This window comes from Natator depressus, chromosome 27 (genome assembly GCF_965152275.1).
Source record: "Natator depressus isolate rNatDep1 chromosome 27, rNatDep2.hap1, whole genome shotgun sequence".
Taxonomy (NCBI): Eukaryota; Metazoa; Chordata; order Testudines; family Cheloniidae; genus Natator; species Natator depressus.
The window spans coordinates 5,773,775-5,800,244 of NC_134260.1; the positions used below are offsets into that span (position 1 = coordinate 5,773,775).

Here is a 26,470-nt window from a genome sequence, read left to right on the forward strand (position 1 = left end):
AGTGGCAGTGAGAGCAGGGGAGGTTAAGAGCCAAGACTCCTGGATTCTAGTCCTGGCTTTGCCACCGACTTGCTGTGTCCCCTTGGGCAACGTCATGTCACCTGTCTGTGCCTCAGTTTCCCCTGCTGTAAAATGGGGATAAATTACACTGATTTCAATGCGGGTTCAAAGTTCTTGGAGTCTGAGTTCACAGGACTTGATCTGAAGCGCTCACGTTTCCGGAGTCAGACAGGGACTGGGGGGTGGGAGATGGGCCATGTCCCTGGAAAGACACCTGTGAATTCAATCTGGGGATGACAGATTAGCTCAAAGCTGTCACAGAAGGAGACAGAAGAACGGGGGCGTGGGGAGAGATAATCGTCCTAGGAGTTGGGGGGCGTGGGGGAAGAGTCCGACAGCGTAGGGCTGCTGGGACTGTCCTAAAATCCCCTGCCCAGCTTCATCTCCCTCAGCAGCGCCGGAGGAGGGGGGGGAAGGCGCCAGGCCGCAGTACCGTCCCAGAAACACCAGAGGCGGCTGCTGGCACAGGCGTGGATCCCAGCCCCGCTGGCTGGTGGCAGGCGGCAGAGAGCCACCCCCACCCGGGGACAGCTCCACCCCACCCCCCCAGCCTTTGTCCCGCTCGCTGCAGTGCCCCCCCGCCCCGCCCCCAGCAGCCTGCTGCCCCCCTGCTCCGGCGTGCGCCCTGCGCCCCAGCCTGCCTGGTGCGCTCCAGCCGGGCTCCTCTCCCCGGCGCGCACGGTCCATGCCTTGGAGAGCTGCCCATTGCCATGTCCGGCCGCGCCGGGCGTCCCACAGGCTCCGCGCCTGCAACGCTGCAGGAGTGAGTTAAAAATACCCAGGATCCTGCCTCCTCCCCCGGCCTCAGGCTCCCCCCTGCAGCCGATGCGCCGGGCTCAAGCCTCTGCAGCACCAGCCTCGCTGCTGGCATCCGCCGGCTGAACTGCTGCGGCAGGAGCCGGGACTGGCGAGGGATTAGGGAGCCGCTGTCTCGGGCGGGCTCCCAGGCAGCCGGCTGCAGAGAATCGGGTCCTCCCCTTGGCTGGGCAGGTTGGAAGTAACTGTTGCAAAGGGCGGGGGAGTGGAAAGGCGAGGGGGAGGGCTGTGGAGGAGGAGGAGAGAAGCTGGTGGGAGGATGGCGAGGAGAGAGCTGTAACCCAGCCCCATCCGAACAGGGGAGCTGGAAGGTGGCAATCCAGGAGCCGGAGCGGAGCAAGATTATAAAAGGAGGACACAGGCTAGAGCAGAGGGACAGCGCCTGCTCCCAGAGACCTTGCTCCCTAGGCTGGGAAACCTTGGCTTCCTCCCAACTCCTTCTCCTTGACAAGAGCATCTGAAAACAGCCCAGCGCCTTGCTCCCAGCCAGCAGAAGGGCTCCCCCTCAAAGCATGCCTGGGACAGCTGGGCCAGGTAGGAATTAAAAGCCCCAGGATGGTGCTGTGGACATGTCCTCATATCCTCCTTCAGGTAAGAGCCACTCCAGTTCTCCTGCTGGGTTTGTCAGCCCTGTCCCCTGCCCCAGAGATAAGGCCCCCTTGGGATGTCTTATCCCTTGATTGTGGAGTGAAGGGAAAAGTGAAAATCTGTGCTGGGAATCCTTCTGCTGAGTGACACTGTGGTTGGGGAGAGTGGCTATATTTCTGTTTATAAATAGAAGCACCATGAAAAGAGAAATCGGTGCACATAGCAGATGAACTTCCAGCCTGGAAGCAGAGAGAAGTGGAGGAGCTACATGGAGGTAGTTTCTGCCTGGCTTTCCTTTCACGCAGATTAGAAAACCCAATCTCAGTATTGCTAGATGGGCACCCGCAAGGAAATGGGCTTAAAGGACACACTCTGGTGTCATAGAGAGTGAGCCGGCAATGAGAGAGTGTCAGCCCATCTTTCCTCCAAGCAAATCCTCTGGCATGATGCTCCACACCTCTCTTGCTTCATTTCCTAGTAAAACCATCTGCTCACCGGTTTCCTTAAACTGCAGGAGAGGAAAGTCCCCCTCTGCCTTGGCTGGGATGAAGCAGGCATGGCAAATACATGTCATGCCCTCCCAACCTGAGTTTTGAAATAAACATTCTTTTCAAAGAAATATACTTTTTTCCAAAAAAAATTGCTCTGAATAAAGCGGTAGCCGCCTTTCATTTTTCAGAGGCGAAGAAAATGCAAAATTCAGCTGCTCAGGAAATGACATTTCTTTTTCTCCCATGAAAATGTTCCGGGTTTCATTGAGAAACCAAAGACTTACAAACTGAACGTTCTTCCGTTGCCAAATGGGAAGGGGGGGGAATTGTTTTTCGATGAGCCTCTGAACGTTTTTCACAAAACCGGACATGTGGGTTGAAAAATGCCAGCTTTTTCTTGACAAAAAATGTATTGACAGAAATGTGTTTGACCAGCTCTATGCAAAACGCTGCATTAACGGCAGTAAAGTCCGCATCCTTCAAATGACAGTCAGCAAATGCAGAGGTTCAAGTTCGATCATCCCTTTTAGCACAGTGGTCGTTTGCATGCTGTGTGTCTGCGTGTTAGATTATACTGCACCTTGGACAACAGGAACAGTGAGAAGTCTTTAGATACTCATTTTAAGCAGAAAAACTAGGAGTCAAAAGTGCCAGCAGTTGCTAATAATTGTTCATAAGTATTAATAAGCTGTTGGAAGCTTCTGTCTTGAATGACCTGAGTTTCTGTTGTTTTAACTGTGCAACCATGCTACGGCATGAACAGAGCGTTCTGTAGTGAAATTCTGTGGTGGTCTTTCTTATGAAAATAATGGGAAATATTGCCTGTTTGGAGTTAGCATTTAAATGGTGCTCTATACTTTCACTGTCTTTGATCACAAAAATAGCTGAACCTTTCCGCCATCATTCCTTCCAAGCACAACTCACCCTTGGGCAGAGATCAGTTCTGGAGAATTCCATCCCAAATGATTTTAGAAATTTTGATCAGTTCACGAAGTGGGGTAGAGGGATGAGAACGGAAGTAATTGAGCAGCCTTAGCGACTGTGGGTTTGAGCTTTCCTAGTGTATAATGTGTGTGTAAAATAATCAGTAATATACCAGACTCACCATAATAAATGTACATGTCAACGCACCTCATAGGGTCATGGAACTGCAGGGTTGGAAGGGACCTCAAGAAGTCATCAGGTCCAGCCCCTGTGCTGAGGCAGGACCAAGTAAACCTCGCCCATCCCTAGACCATCCGACACTTTGCTTCCTTCCCCAGACCTGAAGAAGAGCTCTGCGTAGCTCGGAAGCAAGTCCCTTCCACCAACAGAAGTCGGTCCAACCTCTCCCACCTTTTCTCTGTCATATCCTGGGACCAACATGGCTGCAACAACACTGTAAACTAGAGCATCCTTGCCAGGGGTTTGTCCAAGCAGTTCTTTAAAACCTCCAAAGACGGGATTTCAGAACCTCCCTTGGAAGCCAATTCCAGAGCTGAACTATCCATATAGTTAGAAAGTTTTTCCTAATATCTGACCTAAATCTCCCGCACTAGGGCCCTGGTTTAGATGGTTATCTGAACTAACATACAGTGTACTCACCTCTGATGGATCACACCATGCCCCATAGCTCCCTTCCCACACCAATACTTTCCTCTCAGCACCGCCCATCAGTTCCTCCCAAGTGGGGCCTCTCTGGGGAAAGGCTGGTGGCTTCCTACCATCCTCTGTCTATGTAGAATAGATGAACTGTTCTCCGGTGTCTTCAGGCCTCTGTGTTGCTCAAGTTCTGGACAGTCTTTGCAGGGCTTGGGAGAACTCAGAGTCCCTCCTACGTGGCAACAGAGTGGAACAGAGATGCTCCGAGTGGCTCAAAAGTCAACCAGGGCCCCTAAGCCAACGAGCCAGTATGGCTTCTGCTAACTCTGTTGACCACCCAAGTGAGTTCAACCAATCAGGGAACCAGAACCAATGTCAAGTGATTTACGCGACCAATCACAACCATGCAACCCAGCCTGAAAGAAGTCAACCTAAAAAGAAATACAGTCAATTAAACTTTTTTAAAAAAATAGAAAATTAAACCCCTCCTCCAAGCAGAGTTTTTGCTCCAAAAAGAGAGAACTGCCAGAGATGCCATGAAGTCCACTAGGGACTTCGCTATTGGTATCAATTTTGCGCAGATCCTATGGTGATAGATGGCAGTAAAAAATCCAGAGAGAGATGTGAAAATTTGCTGCAAAAAGTTCACCCTTATCCTACAAGTGATTAAAAAACCCAAAAATGTTCATGTGACATTTTGTCAGGAAACGTTGACATTTCATACAATTACTGCAATTTCCAAATTGTTTTACCAGCCACAAAATTGACATGTTTTGATGGGAAGGGAGGGGGGGAAAGAAACCTTTTGCTGCAAATCTTTTGCCCAGCTCTAATAATAGTAATAATGAAATACAAAACTCATACACCTCTGCTCAAAAGCCCAAGGGAACTGTGTGTGTGTGTGTGTGTGTGTGTGTGTGAACTAATCACCTGGATCATTTCATGTCTCCAGCGAACGAGATAATAGTGCAACGAGTGCTGAGAGTAGTTGTCCCATTGCTATCAGATGGGTGTGCAGAAACACAATCTGAGAAGCCAATGGGAAAATCAGAAACCCTGCGTAGAGTCCCTGCGTATGTTACGCAGATCCACTGGAAGGTTTGCGCCCTAAAAGCCTCCCCTGAGCGGCTCGTCTTGAGTGAAGAGATAGGGGAGTTATGCATCACCAGCATTTTTTTCAGCGAGTCTAGGGAAAGACTGAATCTAGCGGACAAAGGAATAATGAGATCCAGTGGTTGGAAGCTGACACTAGGCAAATCCAGACTCAAAGCAAGGCCCAAATTCCTAACAGTGAGCACAATTAACCGTTGAGACACCTTAACTAAGGACAAGGTGGATTCTCCATCATGTGAAGTCATTACATCAAAGCTGGATGTCCGCCTAAAACATACGCTCTAGTTCACCTGGAAGTTACGGACCGCATGTAGGAATCACTGCGAGTGGTTCTCTGGCCCCTGTGATGCAGAAGGTCAGGCTGGGTGATCACAGCTGTCCCTTCTGGCCTTAAAAACCTATGAATTCATGCCCTCCCAATCCCTGCGGGGTCAGCCTCAGGCACTTTGTACAGAGCACATCCGCTCTGAGCATCTATCCCACTTTGAGTCTCTCTCTTTGCCCTGGTCTACACTAGGACTTTAGGTCAAATTTAGCAAGCGTTAAATCGATGTAAACCTGCACCCGTCCACACGATGAAGCCCTTTATTTCAACTTAAAGGGCTCTTAAAATCGATTTCCGTACTCCACCCCTGACAAGTGGATTAGCGCTTAAATCGGCCTTGCCGGGTCGAATTTGGGGTACTGTGGACACAATTCGATGGTATTGGCCTCCGGGAGCTATCCCAGAGTGCTCCATTGTGACCACTCTGGACAGCACTCTCAACTCAGATGCACAATTGTTTGCCGTTGCTCTGATGCAGGGAGGGGCGACTGAGGACACGGCTTACAGGGTTGGCTTCAGGGAGCTAAAATCAACAAAGGGGGTGGCTTTACATCAAGGAGTCTTTCAGGCAGGACTTCACGGAGGCTTCCAATAAGAAATGGTGCACCTAAGTTATTGTTCTTATTGGAACAAGGAGGTTAGCCTGGCCTCTGATTGATACATGGCTAGATTTACCTCGCTGCACCTTCTCTGTGAGTGACTGCAGTGTGACCTAGAGGAATGAGTCCCCTAGACGGGGGAGGGGGGAAGCAAATGAGTATAAAACAAATCTGGTCTATTTCTTGTTTTGATCCACTCCATCTATGTTTTACATCTTTGGCTGGCAGCAGACGGTGCAGAAGGACTGCATGCCATCCACATCTCATGGCTGCTCGGCAGAAGATGGTGCAATATGACTGCTAGCCATCCTCATCTCTTGCCTGCCCGGCAGAAGATGGTACAGTACGACTGCTAGCAATCCATATCACCTGCCTGCTCACCATAAGACGGTTCAATAGGACTGACTGCAGGACTAAAGGGACCAACGTGGCCAGGAGCACCTCGGACATGACGATGACGGCTACCAGTCATATTGCACCGTCTGCTGCCAGAAGGCAATGGGTTGCTGCTACTTTGTAGCAATGCAGTGCCGCGTCTGCCAGCACCCAGGAGACATACGGTGACAGTGAGCTGAGCGGGCTCCATGCTTGCCATGGTATGGCGTCTGCACAGGTAACTCAGGAAAAAAGGCGCGAAATGATTGTCTGCCCTTGCTTTCACGGAGGGAGGGAGGGAACGGGGCCTGACGATATGTACCCAGAACCACCCGCGACAATGTTTTAGCCCCATCAGGCATTGGGATCTCAACCCAGAATTCCAATGGGCAGCGGAGGCTGCAGGAACTGTGGGATAGCTACCCACAGTGCAATGCTCCGGAAGTCGACTCTAGCCTCGGTACTGTGGAAGCACTCCGCCGAGTGAATGCACTTAATGCACTTAGAGCATTTTCTGTGGGGACACACACACTCGAATATATAAAACCGATTTCTAAAAAACTGACTTCTATAAATTCGACCTAATTTCGTAGTGCAGACATACCCTTTGAAACGCTGCAACACTAAAAAGACCTTCGATAAACTGTGACTGAATCCCCCTTGGAAGCTTATTTCTGTGCAGTGAAAGGTTGCCCTGGATTTGGGGCTGGCTCCTTTCCCTTAGAATCAAAATTCTGCCTTCATTTATGTACTTATTGATTTTTGGACGAGGGAAAAGCCAGTGACAGTGAAAATAACAGAAATTAAGCTACAAACAGGCTGGGAAGGGGAGCTGCTGTGAGAACCAGAGCAGTTTTCAGTTAATCGACAGGTTCATTGGAGTGACGGCGACTGGAGAGGAGACTGAGTGATGAAGAAATTCACTCAGAAGGGCCATTTTTCTTACGCTGCAATATTAGACGCCTCCCTAGACAGTGATGTTCTGAGGAACTCACCTGAAAAGTAGCTGAAGCACATAAAGTTGCAGCACTATTCATTTTTGGCTTGTGTCTTTTTCCTAGTCACTCTCCCTAAATCTGGGCTCTCCGTGATGTCCCCATCTCTCTCTCATGAGCACAGACAGAGAACAGCTCCCTTGGTACAGTGCCTACTCCTAGGGGGCAGGTCTGTCTTTCTTTTTCACCGACAGTCCTTCCCCAGTCTGCTTGTGCTCCTAGCTAATGCTTTGGGTGAAATCTTGGCTTCATTGAAGTCAACGGTAAAACTCCCATTGACTTCAATGAGGCAAGAAGTTCATCGATTCTCTGGCAGAAGGGACCAATGTGATCATCTCATCTGCGCTCCTGCAAAACACCTGCCAGAGAAACTCACCCGGATATTCTGGCACAGCTTCTCTCTTTACAATGTAGAGCTCAAAGTGCTAAATTAAGGAGGAGTATCTTTATCCATTTCGATGGATGGGTAAACAGAGGTGCCCTCAACCACTGAGTGAGACGGTAGCAGAATTCAGGTCTTGTCCCAGGCAAGAACCACGGTGGTCCCAGTTGCAAACTCTCAGCTAACTAATCATATTTGCACATCCTGTGTCTGTTCGGTGACTAAAGCTGCAGGGTTGAGCTGAAAAGTTCACCTTCAGGGGCTTTGTTACGAACAGAGCTGTTCAGAAAATGGAATTCCCATCCCATGGGAGCCCTGGATTTCAACATTCGTTTTTGTCCTGAAACGGGACCAAACAATGTTGACATTGTGTTGCCGTGCAAAAAGCCCGGAACAATTCCAGATCTGCAAAGTCTCAGCGTATAAGTTTTGACATCATCACCCGAAGCGAAACATTTCACTTCCAAAGCATCGGTGGTTTGGCCATTTTCCAAACAGCGACATTTCAAAACGTCAATATGAAATGAAATGTTTCCATTTTGAATTTCCCCATGGGAGAAATTTGTTGAAATTGACATTTGCCCACGAAAAGGGTGGTTTGCCCCGCTATGTTGGGAGAATGCTTTGGTCAAAAAAACGTTGCCTGGCTCTAGCCAAGAAAGGCATTCATAGCACAAGAAACTTACAGAATACTGTCCCCAGGTCTGTATTATTATAATCAGCTGTGTTACTTTTTATTGGTCGAATCATAGAGCCTAGTCAGGCTCCCATTGTGCTAGGTGCAGTACAAACAGAACAAAAGGACAGCCAGTGCCCCCAAAGAATTTACAATCTAAAGAGACAAGACTGACCCCGGGTGGGGGAGGGAAGAGATAAAACACAAGCAGAGCGAACAATGTGTAACACTGTATAATCTGTAACAGGGCAGCCTGCCCCTTTAGGCACCAGGAGGCCTGTTCATTTAGCCCGGCCCTGATACACATGTCCTGGGTGGTGCATTGCAGAGGAAAGTCCAGCAACTGAAGGCTGGCTGGGGAGGAGAATAAGGACTGGGGAGACTATTCTGATGTGAGACAAGAATCTGGACCCAGGCTTAGAACCGGCTGAGGCCTGCCAGGGGACACTGGGAGGAGGGTGCCCCTGACCAGGATGGTTGGGATGACTGGAGCCCAGGGCTCCGGCTTCAGACGGTGAGATGGGTTATTGCTGCTGGGAACCCTCCTGTAAAGGAAGAGGGCTGAAGGCTGAGCCCTGTGGGGCTGGAGACTCTTTTATTTTGTTGTTGTTGGGGACTTGGAGTAAAGGATTCTGCTCTCCTGTAAGGGGTTGAATGCTTGCAATTGGCTTGGCTGGAGGGATAAGTCACCTCTATGGTGGGAAGAGGGTGAAGAACGGTGAGGGAAAACTGAGGCAGAAGCTGATGCAGCACTGGGTCTCACCATGAGGGGGTGCTATGGAACAGTTCTTAAAACCCCACCACTCCTGCAGGAAGTTCCAGTGTTTTTACAGGAACTCGCTGTTATTCAATGGAATTTGCCCGTCAGGTTGGCTGGGATATTAAGGATCCAGGAGCTTTTCTTGGCATCAGGCTATTTAGACGTCACCTCCACGCTTCCCTGTTGAATTTGCTGCTTGTCCAGGGGGTGCCTCTCCCGAGCACCAGGGTTCCCCAGATTTCGTCACTCTCTGATATTCAGACATTACAGATACACAGATGAGATGCTTTTTGCACTGCCAAACAGTACTTTTTTCCTTCCCTTCCAATCCTCTGAAGTGAGCTCCTAAGAGCCCAGAACAGAAGAGTTTGACCCCTTGGAAGTGTCTGGGGCAAGTTCAGCTCCCCCATACCTGAGATCAGGTGCAAATTGATCCAGAAGAGGGCAGAAGCATCAAAGTAGCAAAACTTGCACCAATTTGCTATTCGATGGGTCTGATCCTGATCATAGTTACTGGTACAAATGAGGCATAACTGTACAATCAGTGTATGGGACAGGAGAACCAGGGTCCAATGGGTGTGCAGAATGGGTGTAACTTACCCCTGATCCTGCGCCATTGAAGTCAAGGACCTTTGCCATAAACTTGGTGGGAACAGGAGCAGGACCATGCCTCCACAGAGTTAGGCTCTGTGGGCCAGATCCTCAGCAGGTGAAAATCAGCGCTGTTGCAATCGATGCTGCTTTGTCAATTGCATTCACGGAGGAGCTGGCCCCGGCTGTCTGGTTCTGATCTCATGTTGGTGTCAAACTCGAGTGACTCCACTGAAGTTACATTCATGTAAATCTAGAGCAAGTGAGAGCGGCATGTGGACCAGAGAGAGATGGGACTTGGTTCTCCCCTCTTGGGTCCCCTTTGGAACCTGTGGGTGGGACACACCCCTGCCGGCATGACCCAGGTGATCTGATGTTTTGCCCTCCCTTTGCATAGGTGTAAATGAAGAGAGTGGGGAGCCAGGGGGACGCAAATATCTGCACCCATGGGAGCAGGGGAGCTGAATGTGACCAGGCAACTCAATTGTGGGCATAGGAGTCACCTCTTTTACAAGGAGGAGCCCACAGAGGGAGATGCACCATGGCATGCATAGGAGAAGGTGGGGCAGCTGAACCCCAGTGCCTTGGAGAGCTCAATGGGGCTTCACAGCAAGGTCTGCAGACCTAGGTAGGGGCCAGGAGAGAGATCATAAACCAGTCACCACTATTCTAATCTAGTCTAGTCTAATCTACCTACTGTCCTTCGTCTAGATAGCTCCATAGTATTCAGGGCCAGAGGTATCAGTGAAGTCAGATGGCAAGAAGCTCTCATCTAGAGTACACACCTGGGATGGGGGGGAGGGGTGGATACAACTAATAAGATTAATGATGTGCATAAAATGTTCACCCAGCTTCTTTCTGCCCCACCCACCAAGCGCCCCAGAGGCCAGGGCTAGCCTCATGGAGACCCACAGGCTTTCAGGCCCAGGTTCTCAAAGATATCGGTGGAAGTTAGGAGCTATGCCCTGCCTTCCACCTCCCCCTACCAGCCTCGCTCGGTATGGGTTATTGCATAGTCTCAGGATTTGTCTACACTACGAAATTAGGTCGAATTTATAGAAGTCAGTTTTGTAGAAAGCGTTTTTATACAGTCTATTGTGTGTCCCCCCACACAAATGCTCTAAGTGCATGTAGTCGGCGGAGTGTGTCCACAGCACCGAGGCAACCGTCGACTTCCGGAGCATTGCACTGTGGGTAGCTATCCCACAGTTCCCGCAGTCTCCACCGCCCATTGGAATTCTGGGTAGAAATCCCAGTGCCTGATGGGGCTAAAACATTGTCGCGGGTGGTTCTGGGTACATATCGTCAGGTCCCAGTTCCCTCCCTCCCTCTGTGAAAGCAAGGGCAGACAATCGTTTAGCGCCTTTTTTCTTGAGTTACCTGTGCAGACGCCATACCACGGCAAGCATGGAGCCCTCTCAGCTCACCGTCACCGTACGTCTCCTGGGTGCTGGCAGACGCGGTACTGCATTGCTACACAGCAGCAGTTAATTGCCTTTTGGCAGCAGACAGTGCAGTATGACTGGTAGCCGTCGTCGACGTAGTCCTGGGTGCTCTTTTAACCGACCTCGATGAGGTCAGGGGCGCCTAGGCAAACATGGGAGTGACTCAGCCAGGTCATTTCCCTTTTAAGTTTCATCTCATGGCGATTGAGTCCTAACGGCAGTGCACTGTCTTTTAATCAGCAGCCAGCAGAAGATGATGGCCAGCCGTCATACGGCACCGTCTTCTGCCGAGCACCCAGGAGATGACGATGGCTAGCGGTCGTGCTGCACAGTCTGCTGCCAGCAAGATGTATAAAGATAGATGAAGTGGCTCAAAACAAGAAATAGACCAGATTCGTGTTGTATTCATTTTCTCCTCCCTCCCTCTGTGAAATCAACGGCCTGCTAAACCCAGTTTTGAGTTCTATCCTTGAAGTTTTGAGTTCTATCCTTGAGGTTTTGAGTTCTATCCTTGAGGGGGCCATTTTGTTTCTCACAAAGCCACCCCCTTTGTTGATTTTAATTCCCTTTAAGCCAACCCTGAAAGCCATGTTGTCAGTCGCCCCTCCCTCCACCAGAGCAACGGCAGACAATCGTTTCGCGCCCTTTTCTTTGGATTGCCCGAGCAGGAGCAGATGCCGTAGCACAGCAAGCATGGAGCCCGTTCAGCTCACCCCAGCAGTTATGACCATTGTAAACACCTCGCACATTATTGTGAAGTGTATGCAGAACCAGCACCTGAAAAACCAGGCGAGGAGGTGACGGCAGTGCGGTGATGAGGACATGAACACACTTTTCTCTAAAACCGCGTTCCCCTGCAATTTGGAGATCATGGTGTTAATGGGGCAGGTTCATGCCGTGGAATGCCGATTCTGGGCCCGGGAAACAAGCACAGAATGATGGGACCGCATAGTGTTGCAGGTCTGGGACGATTCCCAGTGTCTCCGAAACTTTCACATGCGTAAGGGCACTTTCATGGAACTTTGTGACTTGCTTTCCCCTGCCCTGAAGCGCAAGAATACCAAGATGAGAGCAGCCCTCACAGTTCACAAGAGAGTGGCAATAGCCCTGTGGAAGCTTGCAACGCCAGACAGCTACCGGTCAGTCGGGAATCAATTTGGAGTGGGCAAATCTACTGTGGGGGCTGCTGTGATGCAAGTAGCCAACGCAATCATTGAGCTGCTGCTATCAAAGGTAGTGACTCTGGGAAATGTGCAGGTCATACTAGATGGCTTTGCTGCAATGGGATTCCCTAACTGTGGTGGGGCTATAGACGGAACCCATATCCCTATCTTGGCACTGGAGAACCAAGCCGGCGAGTACATAAACCGCAAGGGGTACTTTTCCATGGTGCTGCAAGCACTGGTGGATCACAAGGAACGTTTCACCAACATCAACGTGGGATGGCCAGGAAAGGTTCATGATGCTCGCGTCTTCAGGAGCTCTGGTAAACATAAGGGGGAGACGTTTATGGCGGGGTGGGTGGTTGGTGCAAATCGCCTGGCTGCTGAATACGCGCAGCCAGACACCAGGGCAGTTAGAAGAGCACAGCAGGAAGCGGTGCGCATCAGAGAAGCTTTGAAAACCAGTTTCATGACTGGCCAGGGTACCGTGTGACACTTCTGTTTGTTTCTCCTTGATGAAAACCCTCCCCCTTGGTTGACTCTAATTCCCTGTAAGCCACCCACCCTCCCGCCTTTGATCACAGCTTGCTTGCAAAGGAAATAAAGTCACAATCATTTAAAAAACATGTATTCTTTATTAATTGATTATAAAAATAGGGAGATAACTCACAAGGTAGCCCGGGTGGGGTGTGGGAGGAGGGTAGGAGGCAAGGAAAAGGCCACTTTAAAACTTGTTGAATGCCAGCCTTCTATTGCTTGGGCTGTCCGCTGGGGTGGAGTGGTTGGGTGCCCGGAGCCTCCCACTGCGCGTTCTTGGGCGTCTGGGTGAGGAGGCTATGGAAATTGTGGAGGAGGGAGGGCAGTTAAACAGGGGCTGCAGCGGCAGTCTGTGATCCTGCTGCTGTTCATGAACCTCCACCAGACCCCGGAGCGTGTCCGTTTGATCCCGCAGTAGCTCCAGCATTTCCTCATGCCTCCTCTGATCTTCCTGACTCCACCTCTTCTCACGTTCATCGGCCACCATCCTGTACTCTGCTATTGTGTCCCTCCACACAGCTCTGTCAATGCCAGACGACTGCATGAGCTCAGAGACCATTTCATCGCGGGTGCGTTTTTTTCGCCGCCTTATCTGAGATAGCCTTTGGGACGGAGGAGGGAGGCTTGAAACATTTGCAGCTGTTGGAGGAAAAAAAGGGAGTGAAGTATTTTAAAAGATACATTTTACAGAACAATGGCTATACTCTTTCACGGTGAACAACACTATTCACATTACATAGCACATGTGATTTTGGTATAAGGTAGCATTTTGCGACTTATATTGAGTGCCTGCAGCTTTGGTGTTAGAGATCACACATGCAGGGCCGGGCAACAGAATTCGGCTTGCAGGCAGCCATGGTAAGCCACAGTCTTTCGGCTTCTGCAACCTTCATAACAGCAGCCCCCTCCTTTCCCCTACCAAGCAAAGCACGTTGAGTTGGCCATTTAGTGCTGCAGTTTTCCTGTTAACGTGCAGCAGCAGAAACCAAACTAACCCCCTCCCCCCCATCCAATTATCTGGGATGATCGCTTTACCCCTCCCCCCACCGCATGGCTGGTATCAGGGAAGATCCCCGCTAGCCAAATGCGAACAGCTCAGCGCCGATGGCCCCCCCTCCCACCGCGTAGCTAACTGCGGGGAGGATTTCTTTTCAGCCACAGGCAAACAGCCCAGTAGGAACGGGCACCTCTGAATGTCCCCTTAATCAAATTCCCCTATTTCAACCAGGTTACCGTGAACGATATCACTCTCCTGAGGATAACATAGATAAAGAACGGATGTTGCTTGAATGCCAGCAAACACCGGGACCATACGCTGCCAGGCTTTGTCATGCAATGATATCAGATTACTTGCTACTAGCTTGGCGTGGTAAAGTGTCCTACCATGGAGGACGGAATAAGGCTGCTCTCCCCAGAAACCTTCTGCAAAGGCTTTTAGAGTACCTCCAGGAGAGCTTCATGGAGATGTCCCTGGAGGATTTCCGCTCCATCCCCAGACACGTTAACAGACTTTTCCAGTAGCAGTACTGGCCACGAATGCATCCCAAGTCCTCAGGGCTACTTAATCATTAAAAAACGCTTGCTTTTATAACATGTATTATATTTAAAAAGGTACACTCACCAGAGGTCCCTTCTCTGACGTCGTTGGGTTGGGAGGGTATTTCAGTCAGGGTGATAAAAAGATCCAGTCAGGGAGAACGGTGTGCTGTCTGCTCTCCCCAAGCTCGTCCTCCTCCTCCTCATGTTCCCCATCTGCAAAATCCTCAGCCATGGCAGAGAGTACCCCATCATCGGAGTCCATGGACAGGGGTGGGGTAATGGTGGCGGCCCCCCCTAGAATTGCATGCAGCTCAGCATAGAAGCAGCATGTCTGGGGCTCTGTCCCGGAGCGTCCGTTTGATTCTTTGGTTTTCCGGTACGCTTGTCTGAGCCCCTTAAGTTTCACGCGGCACTGTGTAGCCTCTGTCCCTCATGACCTCAGAGATTTTTTGAAATGTTTTGGCATTTCGTCTTTCGGAACGGAGTTCTGATAGCACGGATTCCTCTCCCCATACAGCGATCAGATCCAGTACCTCCCGTTGGGTCCATGCTGGAGCTCTTTTGCGATTCTGGGACTGCATGGTTACCTGTGCTGATGAGCTCGCCTGGCCAAATAGGAAATGAGATTCAAAAGTTCCCAGGGCTTTTCCTGTACACCTGGCCAGTGCATTCGAGTTCAGAGTGCTGTCCAGAGCGGTCACAATGGTGCACTGTGGGATAGCTCCTGGAGGCCAATACCTTTGAATTGTGTCCACACTAACCCTAATTCGAAACAGTGATGTCGATTTCAGCTCTAATCCCCTCGTTGGGGAGGAGTACAGAAATCGGTTTTAAGAGCCCTTTATGTCGAAAAAATGGCTTCGTTGTGTGGACGGGTGCAGGGTTAATTCAGATTTAACGCTGCTAAATCCGACATAAACTCGTAGTGTAGACCAGGCCTCAGCACATCAAGGGCCATGCATTAAGCTACAGGTTTAACCAGAAACACAGGACTGGATCTATGCACTGATCTGGACCTCAGGACCCTATTAGCCAGGCCCCTGGCAGCCATTAACCCTATGTATGGTCTGGTTCGGAAAGGCACAGCTAACACCATGCCGTAACCATAGGACTGTGGCTAAGGCTGCTGGAGTTTGTGGGCCCAGCTTAGATACAGCTGATTTAAAAATGGGTAAAATGTTGCTGAAATGGCAGTGCGTGAGATCAAACCGCATGGGGTGATGTCAGGTTGGAGGGAGGGAGGGGGACGGGAAATAACGGAACAAGCTTGAGCCCTGGTGTGTGCAAAAATAAGTGATAAGGACCGGAAATGTTTACTGTCCTGTTTTATTTAGGGACACTGTATCTTGGGAACGCCCTGGCCAAATGGCCTCAAATTTGTGTTACTAAAACTACCCTGGCCCCTGATGAAGCATGGGAACTTTTGGGACAAGCTGAGCATGCATGTGGACTGTAGGGCACTTAGTGGGTAAACAGCAAGCTCCTGAGCAGGAGTGGAGCCACTGCCCCACTCTGCTCACTTAACCCTATATATATCACTCCTGGGCATTCCTTCCTCCCTTGAATATGCCAGGGAATGACTGACTGAAATGTAATACAGCAGCAGCCCCGGCAGGCCTTTCGCTCTGCTTGTTCTCGGGGGCTCTCTCAGCCAGGGCCCCTGCTGACTTGCAAAGCCCAGGGCAGCTGTTGTGCATCTGGGGCCATGAAAGGAAGTCGCCCGGCCTTCAGCTTGGCAGCCCCGCCTAGGCGGCTGGGAGTCACCCTGGCATGCACCGCCGGTCAGGTCCGTCTGCCTTCGATTGGCTGGTGAAAATCCTTGCTGTACAAAGGCAGCGCGGCGGATCCCTGGGATCTAGATGGAACTGAGAGCAAGTGAGATGGTGCTGTCATGTCTGTGTCACTCCTCCCCCCCGATTTTGGTCTGTTATCGTCTGAGGGGTTTGCAACAGGCTCTTTAAACGGCGCTGTACCTGCCAGGCTAAAGTCTGAGTCCTCTCCCGTAGCATTGCAGCTCACTGGGTCGAGAGGCAGGACATGGACTGTAGCGAGGCAAAGCCCTTAGGCCTCAGCCTCACTTTATGGCGTCACTGACTTGGTTAACTTTTCACACGGCTGTTGCAAAGGGATAAATGAAGACACCAGGCATGAGGGAGTGGGAATCCGCCCTGCTAGCAAGGAATGAGGGATGCCCTGCAATCAGGAATTGCAGAGGTGTGTGATCCTAGACAGTGCAAGGGGGAAGGGGAGTGAACCAAGGAGGTTCGATCGCAGGGTAGGAAATGACTTTGATTCTCCAGCCAGGAACAGTCTCTGGTTTAGGGCTGGGTCTTGATTGGTTTGATTCATTCCACAGGCTGCATTAGCCGGGCTGGGAGCTAGAAAGCACCCCTGAGTCTGTCCGTGTCCAGCCAGCCTCAATACAGGATCCCTTTGATGGTTATTACTGCAAAGCCAGACGCTACAGGTTGTTTGTGAACCATTCACTGCAAGTGTTTGCCCTTCACTCTAAGCTGTGTGGCCCATCCCTTGATAATAACTGCCAGCTGTTCTACGGCAGTTTTCATGAGTAGATTTCAAATGGGGAAACTGAGGCACAGGAATGGGTGGTGTCTCGCTCCAGGTCACCTACCAAACCAGTGTCAGGGCTGGGAATGGAACCCCAGTCTCCCAATGCCCAAGGCAGATGCATCATTTCTTTCTCTGTTTTGACGAACAATTCTTTATGGGTGACTTCTGCTTCCCCCTAAAAACAAATTGTGTTGACTCCCGAATGCTACATCGTGATTAAAAGTGCCTAGGCCATCGTTGGCTGGGCACCTGCATGCGAGAAGTGAGCTGATGTTGGGGAGGCATGGGTGTGGTCAGAGCCACGTCTGACAGCGAAGGGACCAAACTCTTTGTAGGGAACTTCCCGCTCGCCCTTCCAGCAGTGAAAAGACCTCACCTGGAGTATTGCGTCCAGTTTTGGTCCCCTCACTACAGAAAGATGTGGACAAATTAGAGAGAGTCCAGCGGAGGGAACAAAAATTATCAGGGGCTGGGGCACATGACTTATGAGGAGAGGCTGAGGGAACTGGAGTTATTTAGTCTGCAGAAGAGAAGAGAGAGGGGGGATTTGATAGCAGCCTTCAACTACCTGAAGGGGGGTTCCAAAGAGGATGGAGCTTGGCTGTTCTCAGTGGTAGCAGATGACAGAACAAGGAGCAATGGTCTCAAGTTGCAGTGGGGGAGGTCTAGGTTGGATATTAGGAAACACTATTTCACAAGGAGGGTGGTGAAACACTGGAATGCATTACTTAGGGAGATGGTGGAATCTCCATCCTTAGAGATTTTTAAGGCCTGGCTTGACAAAGTCCTGGCTGGGATGATTTAGTTGGGGATTGGTCCTGCTTTGAGCAGGGGGTTGGACTAGATGACCTCCAGAGGTCTCTTCCAACCCTAATCTTCTATGAGTCTATTAAACTGCCCTCCGTCTCCCAGTGCTTGTCACTGACACCCCACAAGGCGCTGCCGAGAACACAGACACTAACGCAGCTGCCCGGCATGTCTTTGTTCTGAAACGCATGGAATAGTTTGCTTAATAAAGCTTAGCGGCTCGCTCTCCAATTTCAGCCCCGTTGAGAGGGGGAAACCCGAGCTCCATCTCCCATTGCTAATTAGGCAGCTGCCCGTCCATCTTTCTGCTCCGAAGCTGTCGCAGGCCTTCCTGTCGTACCGCTCAGATCTTGTCCAAGCTGGAAAATGCCTGCACATTTGCAACCCTGGGAGCTGGTGTTGGACGTGGACATTAATTAATTAGTTAATGGCTCTGGAGCACTTTGGAGATGGAGCAAGGCTCAGTGTTAATCATGATGAATGAGGATTTCACAGTTAGGTCACTGGCGGGTCAGGGGTGGGCTGACACACCCCATGTCTCCACGTCCACCGCTCACACACCTCTTAGCAGCAGTCACCACCAGGGCTCTCCTCCGAGCTGCTTCGTGCTAACAAGTGCTGACAGTTTATCTCTCAACCCGCCTTTCTCCAGCAGGGAGGAGACCGGCCCACAAAGCATGTGGTCAAGGCAAGATTCTTCTCTGAGGCTTGAGAGGAACTGGAAAAGTGATACAAAATCGGAGATGCACGCCAACCTTGACCAGGCTGGGATGTGTCCTACCCGGGAATGGTCTGCCCAGAGTGAAGAGGCTGGGTTTAGTGTGCGTGGGTTCAGGGTGGGGCTGGTGGACCTGTGATATCCCGGGGATCAGACCAGATGATCTGTGCTCCCTTCCAGCCTTAAACTCCATGAGGGGGACAGTGCCAGAGAGTGTGTTGCACAGAGGACTTTATAAAACCCAACAGCGGTCACCATGGAAGCCCTGACTTCTAGCTGGCAGAAGGGCCTGATCCTGATGTCGCATCGGAGGGCGTAAAGGAGGAGTAAGTAACTCCGCTGCAGCCAGTGGATTTACACTGCGGGGAGGTGGTGGCATGAGACCAGATAGCGCACCTCAGGTGGGGTTGTTTAGGGTTTTATTTAGTTCTGAAGTCCGTGTGGGTCTGTCTACAATGCAGTTAGACTCCTGCTGCTGGCCCGCGCCAGCTGACTTGGGCTCGGGTTAAGGGGATGTTTAATATGCCGTGTAGCCCAAGCTCTGGGACACTCCCCCTTGCAGGTCCTAGAGCCCAGGCTCCAGCAGGAGCCCAGAAGTCTACACTGCAGCGAAACAGCTCCTTAGCCCAAGCCCTGCAAGCCCAAGTCACTTGGCACGGGCCAACCGCAGGTCTTCCGTTGCAGTGTAGACAGACTCTGTGACTCATGCATCTGCAGTGCAGCTCTCTGTCCCCCTCTAGTGGCCACGTGGAGCATTACATTTCTACTGCCGCCTCTGCGCTAACCAGAGTGGGCCCTTTTAGTCCAGGCACTAGAGCCTGTAGGACTGATCCAGGGTTCAGTCCTTGCTCTGGACGGTGGCCCAGGGGTGCCGCATTACGTAAACATTCCCCTTCTCCAGCAAGGAAGAGCTGATGTCCAGCGAATGGAGAGGCTTTGAAATTCACAGGCCCCTCTTGTACAGCAGGGCCCAGAGTCCTGGCTGGAGGCTCTCGGTGTCAAGAACAAAGCTCAAAGGCTGGTGTGTTATCCAGCTGGCCAGGCGGTGCAAATTCTAGAAATTGGGCGCCCACTTCAGATCCATTTTACACAGGAAGTTTGTATCGGATTAAAGATGAACGCAAATAGCCCAGGGGTGTGTAGCGGAATTGGGGCGTATACTTTTAAACGGTGCGTGACTCCTCTTGTGCTGCTGGAGGTGCTGTCTGTCAGTCCCCAGGTAAAAGTGAGGTCCTGGCCAGTTATATTCATTGAAGAGCCCCTGGCACTTTTAATAAGAGACAAGGTGTTAGCCCTGGTGTCTTGACTAAAATGCACTTCCCTAAAATCTCCCTTTATACTTTCAATTGGATTTGCCCCTCTTCTTCTTCACTTCCAGTCCTACTCTGTTCTGTAGTGCTGTTAAACAGCAGCCACATTCCACCCCAGAGACGGCTGTATTCCAGCTTGACTCAAGGAGACAGAAATGGCTGTAAATCCTTGACATTAAGATAACTTCCCTGTGGTCCAGGGACTTCGGCTCCCTTGTGAGGAGGATGTTTTATCCCAGGGCTCTGCCTCTCTGTCTTAAGCTGGATCCCTTGAGGCGGGATAGATGAGATATTCATTTATAGGTGCCCCCGCTTTGAAACCATGACACATCTAGCTGGTGGATTGACCCAGCCTAGATATTACATTCCTCCCATTTGTAACCCTCCAGCTAGCTAGCTAGACAGGCCAGGGCTGTCCCTTTGAAAAATGGAGTGGGTTGTCTCCCACCTCCCACTTCCGAAGTGCCATCACTTATTTTTAGACAGGAGACAATGAGCTTTTCCGATTAAATCCGGGCAGCGGCAGCAGCCATCAGATAGCATCCAGGTGGATTCAGCCTACACAGTCGATATTAATATCAACCCTGTTCTCAGAGCCAATGTTCAGGTTATTATGTCCGGCACTTTGGGGGCAGGGAGGTAGTGGTATGTCCTTCTTGAGTGTCAAGCAGCTGTGGCTTTAATGGGAGTCCCAGGCTCCACTCCCCCCAAACCCACTGGCTTGGAAAGGTATCCTGGAGACAAACGGAGAAAAAGAAAAAGGAAATCAATTGCTAGGGCAAATCAGCTCAGCTCACACAGGGAAATCTCCGAGCCTCTGGCCAAAATGCCAGACCCACCTTTCCGGAAAGTCTGCTACCCCATTATTCAGAGGCACTTTCCCTTTTTGCTGGGGACCTGAACTTGCCACTCCAGGCCGTGCTGGAGGAAGCCACCGTGTTGCAAAAGAAGCTGCCATGCAGAATTGGCAAACGCACTTCCGTAAGTGGTGACGTCTCCATGGTGGGCAGACCGATCCCTTTACGTGCTGCTTTTGGATAGGAAGACTGAGACTTTGGATAAAAGTGCCAGAAATGCTGAAGTGCCTGTAAAAACAATGATGAGTCCTTGTGGACCCTTAGAGACTAACAAATTTATTTTTATTATTTATTTCCCTCTGTTAATATTCATCCCTTCTTGTCATCTGTTGAGAATAGGCCACTTCCACCTTAATTGAATAGGCCTCATTAGCACTGACCCCACCCCCCCGCCCTTGGTAAGGCAGGAGGAACATCTGAGCCCCAGCCTGGGGAAACCAGGGCTGGAACCAGGGCTAGAGGGGGCCCTGCTGGCTGCTAGCTCCGGTAAGGGCTGCTGAGTAAACGCCATTCTAACCCTCTGCTCCCGACTCCCAGTCTGCAATTGCCCGTGGCTGGGCCTACATTTTCCAAAGTTACTAGTGAGTCTGGGGGTTTCTATTCTGTTCTGTCCAGATTCTTGTCCCACGCTCATCACCGCAGTATCTGAGCACCTCCCAGGAGACGGGCCTGACCTCTGTCATGCGTTTGTTCTTATCCTAAAAGTGCGTGCAGGGGAGGGTCTCATTTTGATAGGAGGTTTTTAATTATTTTTAGGGGGTGGAAAGTCTTCAGCGTACAGGGGCCCAACAGGAGACTCCTCGAAGGGGGCCAAACTTTAAGAGAGGGCAGAACATGTAGCACTCTGAAAATCAGACCCCTTTTAAAGGAGCCCCCAACCTGAAGCCCCCAGGATCACTAGCCACTTTGGATAGCATGGGCCTCAGTCTCTGCCCAGCAGTGAAGCGGATCTGCTGTCCTGGAGCATGAGAAGAGAAAGGACACTTTGCCCTCTGAGAAATATTCTTGCCATTTATTCGCCATCGCCAAAGCCAAAGCAGTGAAGGGCTGAACACTGCAATTGAAGGAAACAAGCCCTCAGGACGGAGCCTGGCACAGCCTTCCCCCGGAAGAAACTGGCTTTGATTTGACTGAGCGAGGAATGTTTGGCTCGGAATGGGATCCCAGAGGCTGAAGGTTATGGCAGGCCTGGTGTGCCAAGTCTGATGCAAAGAGAGGCAGGGGTCCAGTGGGATGGACTGAAGATGGTGGCAGTAGTGGGATCATTGGGAGAGGACAGCAAGTGTTCTGAGCCGTGCTGGGAAAAGGAGATTGCATGCACTAGGGCAGCAGGGACTTTTGCAGTTGTGCCAAAAGCTGTACGAATTTAAAAAAAATAGCTGGGTCAGGAGACAGGGACTGAGATGGCCAGAGCTACCCTTCTCTGCCAGCAACTCACAGACTGGTAGCATGGTTCCCTAGCTGATGAAATAACTCCCAGTGCTGGAGGTATGGTGTGAGTGACCAGGCTCGGGCCAAATACTGGCAGCATTCCCTAGCCCCGCTGTAGTGGGAGCGATTCAGAGATTCAGACATTCCAAGGCCAGAAGGGAGCACTGTGATCATCTAGTCTGACTTCCTGCATAACACAGGCCAAAGACCTGCCCCGAAATAATTCTGAGAGTAGGACTGCTAGAGAAACAGCCCATCTTGCTTTAAAAAATTGTCAGTCATGGAGAATCCCCCACAACCCTTGTTAATTGTTCCAATGGTTAATTACTCTCACTGTTAACAAATTACACCTTATTTCCAGTCTGAATTATACTCGCTTCAGCTTCCAGCATTGAATGGGGTGATACTTTTCTCTGCTAGATTGAATAGCCCATTATTAAATACTTGTTCCCCCATACAATACTTATGGGCTGTGATCACGTCACCCCTCCCTTGGCCTTCTCTTTGTTAATTGCGTTCTTTGAGTCTATCACTATAAAGCAGGTTTTCTAATGCTCTGAATCATTCTTGTGGCTCTTCTCTGAACCCTCTCCAATTTATCCTTTTGAACTGGGGGCACCTAAACTGGACACAGGATTCCAGCATCAGCTGCACCAGTGCCAAATATACAAGATTGCCCCATTTATGGCTCCAAGGGTCACATTAGCTCCTTTGGCCACAGAGTCACAGTGGGAGCTCACATCCGGCTGATCATCCACCACAACCCCCAAATCTTTTTCAGTCAGTTCTTCCCAGAATAGAGTTCCCCCATCCTGAACATTCTTTGTTCCTAGCTACAAACATTTGTTTATTTGCCCCCAGTTTACCAGGCAATCCAGATCGCTCTGATTCTGTGTCCTGTCTTCTTCGATATTTACCACTCTCCCAATTTTTGTGTCATCTGCAAACTTTATCAGTGATGATTTTATGGTTTCTTCCAGGTCATTGATAAAAATGTTAAATAACCTAGGCCCAGGAACTGATCCCTGTGAGACCCCCCCCCCCCCGAGAAACAGATCCACTTGATGATGATTCTCCATTGATGGTTTCATTCTGAGTCCTCTCAGTTAGCCAGTTTTTAATCCTTTTAACGTGTGCCAGGTTAATTTTATATTGTTCTAGTTTCTTAATCAAAGTATCGAGTGGTACCAAATCCAACACCTTACAGAAGTCTGTGTGTATTATGCCAACACTGTTACCTCTATCAATCAAACTGATAATCTCATCAAAAAAAGATATCAAGTTAGTTTGAGAGGATCTATTTTCCATGAACCCATGCTGATTTGCATTAATTGCATTATCCTCCTTTAATTCTTTATTAACCGAGTCCCCAATCAACTGCAGCATTATCTTGCCCTGGATTGATGTCAGGCTGACGGGCCTATAATTACCCAGGACAGACTTGATGGAAAGGAGAGTCAGCCAGAGCATCAGGATTATAATAAAAGTTTGGAGCCTTTCCCATCGGTGGCCTGGTAGAACAGCCAGTAACAGTAGTCTTGCACATGCCACGGGCACTTTTCATCCTGAAGGGACCCTGAGAATTTAGAGTGACACACAAACCAGAGTTGGGGAGTGCCTCATGCGCCTCTGGGGTGGAACATCTGGCAGCATCACAACCCGGAACCAGAATTTAGGGCAAGAAGCAAATAGACAGATCCTTGGTGTTTATCGTACACAGCGTTTTGTCAGAGCACTTTATAGGCATTAATTACCTATCCTAATTAACAGCCTTCTGAGGGAGACAAATAATTATCACCCTGGTTATACAGCTGGGTAAACTGAGGCACAGATAGTCAAATTCTGTCCTGGTTAGTGCAGCTGCACCTGGGATGAATTTGACCCAGTGACTTCCCTAAGGTCACACAGTGAGCCAATGACCTTACTAGGAATAAAACCCAGGAGTCCCTTCTCTATCCACTAAACTCCCCTGCCCGATCTATGAATAGAACCCAGGAGTTCTGACTCTGGTTTCCTGCTTTAACCACTAGTCCCTTCTCCCATCCCAGACCTAAGAACAGAACCTAGGAGTCCTGACTCCCCTGCTCTAAGCACTAAACGCTTCCACTCCCTCATTTTAACACTAGGCAAACCCATGCTGGGGGCTCCCAACGGAACATGACTTAAGAACACATGTCCTTGGACAACCCCCTTCATCGCAAGTGACTGAGGACTGAGCCCATTCTGGCTTGCAATTAGCAGAGCCCGCCGCTGAATGTCCTGCAGTGCGCGGCGAGGGAGGGATTGCTAAATGAGCTTCCCGGGCCATTTCTGCCCAATTATTTCTTTTCATCAGAGGGAGGCGGTTTTATTCCAGGGACCTGGAGCTCAAATCTCATCATAACAAACCACACGACAATACATCAGGATGTAACACTGCACCTGAAGAAATCAGGGGCGCTGCCTCTCTCCACCAGTGGCTGCAGTCGAAGTAAAGCGCTTGCCTGGCATCTTGTTTTAACACATGCCTGGTGACTAAGGCCAGAATTTTCCCAGGTGCCCATAAATAAGGCTAGGGAGGACAGATGAGTCAGTGGCAGAAGGGGCTAGCCTGTGTGTTAGGAGACCTGGGTTTCACTCCCGCTGTGCTACATACTCTCTGTCTGACTGTGGGCGGGTGATTTTTATTCCAGAATAATTACTCCATTTTGGAAGCACACTAATCATTTCAGAATAAAAGTGACTTTTACTCCAGATTAGAGCATCCACACAGGTAAACTGTGCCAGAATAGCTCATGCTACGAGAGCAATTCTGGTTGATTTCCCCATCAGACAAGTCCTTGGCCTGTGCTTTGTACATCCATCAACTTTAACCAGGTTTGGGACTGACTATAGATCAAAGACCTACTTGATGGAAGCCATTAACATCTTCCAGCATAACAATGTAGTAAAAGTCTGTGATTTTATTAGCAAGAGTATTTATTATTTGTCTTCCATAAGGTAACAGGGTTTGAACGTGAAGACAGGTTTGCACGCTTTCTCTCTCAGCTCCGCGGTACCTGCAACTGCTAAGGCTGAAAAGGAAGATGATAATTGTGGTGCCATTGCTAAATAGGGTCAGAGTAGGTTGCAATGTGATTACGGGGCTGTGGTGGGTCAGAGAAGGTTGCAATGTGTTTCGTGGGGCTGTGGTGGGTCAGAGAAGGTTGCAATGTGATTACGGGGCTGTGGTGGGTCAGAGAAGGTTGCAATGTGTTTCCTGGGGCTGTGGTGGGTCAGAGAAGGTTGCAATGTGCTTCCTGGGGCTGTGGTGTCTTCACTGAGCATGAGTTGGGAGTGATTGCGTTGGAGAGGGGGTTGTGCGTTGCTGTGATAGAAAATCATGATGGCCGTGGGCTAACTCTTGCACACTGCTCTTGTGTTGGGTTGGAATGGCCCCTTGCTTTGGGTTTTCCTTGCTTTCAGGGTCTGTCTACACTTCAGTCAGGGGGTGTGACTGCAGCTCATGTAGATTTACCTGACCTAGCTGGGATCTCGCTAGCTTGGGTGCCAATCGCAGTGAAGCTGCAGCAGCATGGGTTTCAGCACAGGCTGTACAAGCCCACCCGGGCTCCTGGCAGCTTGAACTGAAGGCCACGCAGCCACAGCGTCGCTGCTATTGATACCTGGGCTCGCTAGATCAAAGCTAGCTTAGGTATGGCAACATCATAGAATCATAGAAGGTCAGTGTTGGAAGGGACCTCAGGAGGTATCTAGTCCAACCCCCTGCTCGAAGCAGGACCAATCCCCAGTTTTTGCCCCAGATCCCTAAATGGCCCCTTCAAGGATTGAACTCACAACCCTGGGTTCAGCAGGCCAATGCTCAAACCACTGAGCTATCCCTCCCCCCACTATGCTGAAATCACAGCTCCAGCTGCAGTGTGGACAGACCCTTAGCTCTGCATTTTGAGCAAATACCCCTGAGCAACCTCAGCTTTCATTCTGGTGCCTAGGAAAGTTGTGCACAAAGTTCTTTTGCGGGAGGAGGGGCAGAATAAATATGATACATTTAAAAAACCTCCAGCCTCATTTTCATTTACATTAAGGCCACTTTATATGGCTCTGGGTGTGGAGAGGGCTCTTAAAGGGAGCGTGAATGTAATGTATGTTCACTGAAGGCTCCTTCGGCAAATCTGTTTCCTGGCTCTGTGCCTCAGTTTCCCCACCTGTAAAATGGGGATAATCATACTGACCTCCTTTGTAAAGGGCTCTGAGAGCTACCGATGAAAAATGCTACAAAAATGCCAGCTATTAATTAATTATTAGTGTAGATGAGAATCAGCCCCTTAGTGGAGCAAAGGGAGTTTATTGTACATTCTCACGCAGAATAATAAATAATAAATAACAATAATAATACTCATAGATAGCTCTGGGCCTGGGTCTCCGAGAGTCAGGCCTCTCTAACAACCGGAGCAGAATTTGTAGGAAGCAGAATTTGCATGAGCTTCACAACCCTCATTGTGACCTGAATGTGGGAATGGCTCTGTGCTGAAGCAGGCAGGGGGGTTAGGAATTAGATGTACTGGACCAAATTCATACCAGGAGCAATTCCTCTGGCTCCAGGGGCATTACACTGGGGATGGATTTGGCTCTGAGCAGCTCATTGCGCCAGGATCGGGTGCCTTTGTGCACAGTTCTCACCCAGGGAGAGCTGACACAAGGGAAGGTCCCTGAGGCCCCATCAGGAAGCTGGGACAATGTGACCAAAGCAAACCTGAGTTC

General features: G+C 50.1%; 1 protein-coding gene across 1 annotated transcript in view; it reads left to right on the forward strand.

The window, feature by feature from the left end:
* Window positions 1–775: 775 nt before the first annotated feature.
* The window catches only part of CRHR1 (corticotropin releasing hormone receptor 1), a 116,163-nt gene continuing 90,468 nt past the window's right edge, over window positions 776–26,470 (forward strand). Inside the window, exon 1 of the mRNA XM_074940737.1 lies at window positions 776–1,467. Coding sequence (XP_074796838.1) covers window positions 1,432–1,467 — 36 coding nt within the window. The 5' untranslated portion in view covers window positions 776–1,431. The remainder of the gene's footprint in view (window positions 1,468–26,470) is intronic.